Source organism: Lissotriton helveticus, chromosome 2_1, assembly GCF_964261635.1.
Source record: "Lissotriton helveticus chromosome 2_1, aLisHel1.1, whole genome shotgun sequence".
Lineage (NCBI taxonomy): Eukaryota > Metazoa > Chordata > Amphibia > Caudata > Salamandridae > Lissotriton > Lissotriton helveticus.
The window spans coordinates 1,849,089,348-1,849,095,543 of NC_136059.1; the positions used below are offsets into that span (position 1 = coordinate 1,849,089,348).

General features: G+C 48.7%; 1 protein-coding gene across 1 annotated transcript in view; it reads right to left on the reverse strand.

Annotated features, from left to right (window-relative positions):
• The window catches only part of LOC144818904 (UPF0462 protein C4orf33 homolog), a 125,398-nt gene extending 122,470 nt beyond the window's left edge, over positions 1-2,928 (reverse strand). The window contains exon 1 of the mRNA XM_078676766.1: positions 2,796-2,928. Within this exon, the coding sequence (XP_078532892.1) occupies positions 2,796-2,866 (71 nt within the window). The 5' untranslated portion in view covers positions 2,867-2,928. The remainder of the gene's footprint in view (positions 1-2,795) is intronic.
• Positions 2,929-6,196: the final 3,268 nt, after the last annotated feature.

The following is a 6,196-nucleotide window of genomic DNA, read 5'->3' on the forward strand; positions in this document are numbered from 1 at the left end:
CAGACAGCCACACAGCTCACAAAAGCGCCACCCGCAGACACCACCAACTCATCAGGACCGCCAAGAGGACCGCCTTCAAAGACCGCCTGGACAACAACGCACACAACACCAAAGAGCTCTTCAGCATCGTGAAAGAACTCTCCAACCCCAGCTCCAACACCAACGACATCCCACCATCACAAGACCTATGAGACTCCCTGGCCACCTTCTTTCATCGCAAGATCGCCGACATCCACGACAGCTTCAACTCCGACACCCCCGCACCCACCACCAAGTCTGCCTCCCCTGCGATCACCACCCGCACCAGCCGCCTGACCACCTGGTCCCACGTCAGCGACGAAGACACCATCAAAACCATGAACTCCATCCACTCCGGATCCCCTTCCGACCCCTGCCCTCACCACATCTTCAACAAAGCCAGCACAACCATCGCACCACACCTCCGGAAAACAATCAACAGTTCCTTTGAGACAGCAACCTTCCCGGAAAGCTGGAAGCACGCCGAGATCAACGCCCTGCTGAAGAAGCCCAAGGCGGACCCTAAGGACCTCAAGAACTTCCGGCCCATCTCCCTGCTCCCGTTCCCGGCAAAAGTGACAGAGAAGATTGTCAACAAACAGCTAACCCGCTACCTCGAAGACAACAACATCCTGGACCCTTCCCAATCCGGATTCCGCAGCAACTACAGCACTGAGACTGCCCTCATCGCCGCCACTGACGACATCAGGATCCTGATGGACAAAGGAGAAACAGCCGCCCTCATCCTCCTGGACCGATCAGCAGCCTTTGACACAGTCTGCCACCGAACTCTATCAGCACGCCTCCATGACGCCGGAATTCAAGAGAAGGCCCTGGCCTGGATCACATCGTTCCTCTCCGGCAGAACCCAGAGCATCCGCCTCCCACCCTTACGCTCAAAAAACACCGAGATCATCTGCGGCGTCCCACAGGGATCCTCCCTCATCCCAACACTGTTCAATATCTACATAGCACCGCTCGCCCATGTCGCACAACAACATAACCTCAACATCATCTCCTACGCCGACGACACCCAGCTGATCATATCCCTCACCGAAGACCCCCACACAGCCAAAGCCAACCTCCACAGAGGAATGAAGGCCATAGCCGACTGGATGAAGGAAGCAGACTGAAGCTGAATTCAGAAAAGACAGAGGTCCTCATCCATGGACCCATCCCATCAGCCTGTGACGACTCCTGGTGGCCCACATCGCTAGGCACAGCCCCGGAACCCACAGACCACGCACGCAACCTGGGGGGGATCCTCGACTCCACCCTCTCCATGACCAGGCAAGTCAACGCCATCTCCGTGTCCTGCTTCAACACCCTCCGAATGCTCCGCAGGATCTTCAAATGGATCCCCCCCGACACGGGAAAAACCATCACCCAGGCCCTCATCACCAGCAGGCTCGACTACGGGAACGCCCTCTACTCAGGCACAACAATAAAGCTCCTGAGACGACTACAACAAATCCAGAACGCATCAGCACGACTGATCCTCGACGTCCCCCGACGCAGCCACATCACACCCCACCTGAGAGGCCTGCACTGGCTCCCCGTCAACAAGAGGATCACCTTCAAACTCATCGACGCACACAAAGCACTACACAACACCGGACCCACATACCTCAACAACCGACTCAGCTTCTACACCGCCACCCGAAACCTCCGCGCAGCCAACCTCGCCCTCGCCACAGTTCCTTGTATCCGGAAAGCCACTGCCGGCGGCAGATCCTTCTCCTACCTCGCCGCCAAGACCTGGAACGCTCTCCCTACCAGCCTACGACAGACTCAGGACCTGCTGGCCTTCAGGAAACTTCTCAAGACCTGGCTCTTCGATCAGTAGCAGCCCCACCAGCGCCTTGAGACCCTAACCGTTATATAGCGCGCTTTAGAAATGCAGTGATTGGTTGATTGATTGATGTGGCACATTCATATCCCAATTTGACCTTACTTTAAGAACCTATCAGAAAATTAATTGAGCAGGCCTCAATCTACGTCTCTAAACAATTTCTGTCTGGTAAAGTTATCTATTGTGGAGGACTTACTTTCGTACAAATGAGGAGGGTGCTGCATTATGTCATCACGAGGATTTCCACACAAAAGGGAAAAGAGCACACACCGACATACTTTCTCAAATAACCATTGTTTGGCACCGCATAGAAGGCGACATTTTAAAAGGGGAAAGTGGGAGATTTTGAAAATAAAATCGGGGAATGTATTCTCATTGACTTGCATGAACGCAGAAGCAATTTTAGGTCGGAGACAGCTAAAATAAAGCCATTTTGGCTTCAAAAATTGGAAGTTTTAATCAGGTCTGTGGTCATGTATGTACAGTGACACCGAAACACTTCTAAAGACACACTGTCAGGCATGCATCATATTTCTAATGAGTATTATCTCACAATCCCAAGTCGAAAAGGCATTATCACTACTTGATTTTGCAGGAAAACTTTGTTTTGGGAACTAAATATATCAGAGCTCACTGCTGCTTGATTTCCTCGAATGCCAATTTCAGGAACAAACTTTTGTAATTCTGTAACAGCCACATGGAGAGAGGTGTCACGGGTGTATATTTTCGTTGCCTTTTAATAATTCATGGGCAAGGAAAATTGAGATAATCTGGAGCACAGCTGCAGCAGACATGTTTACAAAAAAAGCCTCCTATACCTGGCAGATAGGAGCAATGTTTGTTCTTTGGAGTAAAGGGGACAAATTAGAAGATTTTTCATCTAGTGTGAATTAGAATCGATATGAAGAATTCTAGTGTACCGTACCTGCTTTCTGAAATGCAGGCTGAACCAACTACGCAGGCGCCAAGGAGTCCTAGCAGGATTGGAAACTCCATCTTGAAAGAATAAAGCCAATACCAATGTGCCCCGCGTGCGCTCACATTTATACCACAGACTGTTATCGCAGCCAACAACCAGCTAGCCGCTCGCCTCTCCACTGCTTAAAGCGTGATTAATAAATAACGTTTACTGTCCTTGATGGATTTTTAATAATTGACTACGTTTCTGCCATGTTAACCGTGGCAATCCATTTCACCCTTTGAGCGGCACGACGCAGGCAACATTTTTCATTAAATCTAATGATTACAACAAAAAAAATATGTAATTTGCAACCGACTTTTTGGACTGTCATTTTATCCCCGCGGAATATTCAAAGGAATAGTACATTGTCATTGCCATGGTAATTGAGTGGAATCAATATGTAACAACGTTTTTAGAGAACAGTAGCATTCTTCATAATAATTTCACATGCTGGTTTGTTCAATTATGCGGGCAGTAGGGTACGCATCATTAGGGAAGAAAAACAAGTTAAGGAGGAAAACGGCTCAGAAATTAAAAACGAAAATTTAGATTGACTGATACGTTTAATTTTGTGTCAGATTGTGAAACTCGGTATGTTTTCCTTCTCCATTTCTTTTCGGGGCAGTAACATACCACTTCATGTCGACGCAACCTGATTGAGCCTCAGCCTGGGCTGAGGGAAGAAAAATGTGCAAAGTGAAGCCACGTTACCGACGGATTTTATGCATGTGACTGGCATGTGCTAATTACATGTGGAGTGCCGCTCGACCTCTACCATACATTGTAACAAACATGCAGCAGGAGGGCCGGGCATGGCCTTAAGGTATAAATTAAGGCTGGGTGATCACTCGTGGTCACTCAACAATACCCAGTATATTGTGTGTGTGCCTCATATCATTATATTACCAGTGGGTTGCATTGTATGTGACCTGACCCCCGATGCGAGATCCTTACACTGGCGACGAGGTCACTACTGCCAGCGTGCAGAGGACACCCACCTCCAACGTGGATTGATTAAAGTACTGTGCGAAATTTTGCCCAAAAACGTGCTCTGGTGATTCTTGTTGCACATGGAAAGTCGTGGGTTGATTCGTAAGCGGGGGTTGAGAAAAATGGGGTTGAAAAAAGGGTGCGTTTGCAATTTTAATTCCTATAGGAACCTATCAACACGTCTAGTCAACTACAGCCCGAACCACTGAATGGAATTACCCCAAATTTGGCAGAAAGGTAGGTGGTGTTACACAGATTGTCCTTTTTGTTATTTGGTGCAAATCCGTTCAGCAGTTGTTGTGAAATTTAAGAATAAATTATAGTGATATCTCTGGCCGCAGATATTTTACGTAAAAAGACAAGCTTGTGCAGGGAAATACACAGCTCAGATTGACTGCCAACACTTCAACCAGCAAGTGTTGAAGCCCATCTTGGGACTCGGCTTCACTGAGTCCAAAGAAAAAATAGTGAAAATAAAAGTGGGCAGGGTAGGAATACGCGGACCCCCAAGCCATGGTCTTGGGGTCCCCCTGGGATCCCGCCACGGCATAAAAGCATTTTGGGGAAAAAACGTTGCTGCATAATTGCTATGTTAGCAAATTTGCGGCAAAAAAACCAAGCCCGGGCTCCTGCGCTTGCTTTTAAATAACCCCTGGGTGGGCCACGTCCAAGGGGCATATCATAATTATAGGAGGGGGTGCTGTGCGGGCTTTAGAGGAGGTTACAGGAGGAGTAGTTGGCCCCCAAGGACCCTCTGGAGCCAAGGGGACTTCACCCCTAGCCATTAGAGTGCCAGAAGACACGGTTGCAGAGTAGTGGAGAAACTGGGTGTCACCTCCAAAGACCTCTCAGCAATCCTGCTGTGTGGCCTTACTGGAGGTAACAGGAGAAGTTGCTATCCCCCAAAGACGTCTTTCTGGGCCAACTACCCCTCCTGTTACCTTCAGTTAGTTCCACACTGTGGGATTGCTGAGGGGTCTTCGGTGGCCCACCGCCTTTCTCTACCACTCTGCATACATGCCTCCTGGTCCACTACTAGTTGGGGGATGAAGTCCACTTTACTATTGAGTGACCTTAGGAGCAAAGAAGCCCTCTCGGTACCCCCGTAAGTCCTACAAAGCGGGATTGCTTTGAGGTTCTCGGAAGCCACGCCCTCTTTCTCCACCACTCTACAAACACTCCTCCTGACACACAACTGGTTGGGAGATAAAGTCCACTTTCCCCCGGGGGACCTTGGGGGCCAAGGAGCCCTCTTGGTTTCGCCTATAAGTCCTATGATATGATATGTTTGGCTATTTATATTGTGCACAGCTACACCCAGGAGTGTCCCGGCACAGACATAGAGTGGTCTGGAGGGAAAGAATTAGACTTGCACAAATAACCAGGTTTTCAGTTTCATCTTAAATAACACTGGATTACTCATGGAGCATCACTCCAACGGGAGATGATTCCATGCTGACTAGTCCAGGAATGTTAATGATCTACCCCCTGATCTTTCACGTTGAAACTTTGGAATTGCTGCCAGGAATTTGCAAATGTGAGCTGATCTGAAGTCTTTGCAGCATGTTTAGCAGGAGGTGAGTGGCCGGGTTCTCGATCACTTGCAATCTGTCCATTAAGTACTTTGGTATACCCAAATATAGAGCATTGCCATAGTCTATTCTAGATGTTATTAATGCCTGGATGACTGTTTTCTTTGCTGAGAAGGATAGCAGGGCCAAACATTTATTGAGGGACCTCATAATCTTAAAACGTATGCCTACCAACCTTTTGACTTGAGGACAGTACGATAGCCTATTGTCAATAGTTATTCCCAGGATTTTTTGTGAGTCTTTCTGGGGTCCTGGAGGAGGGGCATTGTCTGCCCAAAAAGTTAGCCAGAAGTTTGGTGGGAATATTTTTTCCTCATTACATTTGAGTTGAGCTCTGGCTAGCCAGTGAAAGACTGCGGTTAGGTAGGTATTAATGTGTGTGCCTTGTTCCAGGAGAAAAGCAGTCAGTGGCGGCTCCTCCATTTGGGGCATGGGGGCATCATCCCACTGCTTTCTCGCAGTGCGAGAAGCCGAAACATAAAATGGTAAAACTACCAGTTTATGTTTTTGCTTCTCGCACTGCAAGAAAGCAGAAGTGCCTTGGTTGGGGGCGAGCAGTGGGTGTCCTGCTCGAGGGCCGGATGGAGTGACTTGCCCAATGTTATGGGCCCTGACTGTTTGGTCAGCCCCAGGGCCGACTAAAGCACTCATGCACACTCTCCATTTTCTGTATGTAGGCTGCATGCAATCTACATAGAGAAAATGACCACCCTACTGGCGCCGGCTGGGGCGCTGTACCAATCACAACACTGCCATTGCAGCATTGTGATTGGCTTAGGCGGC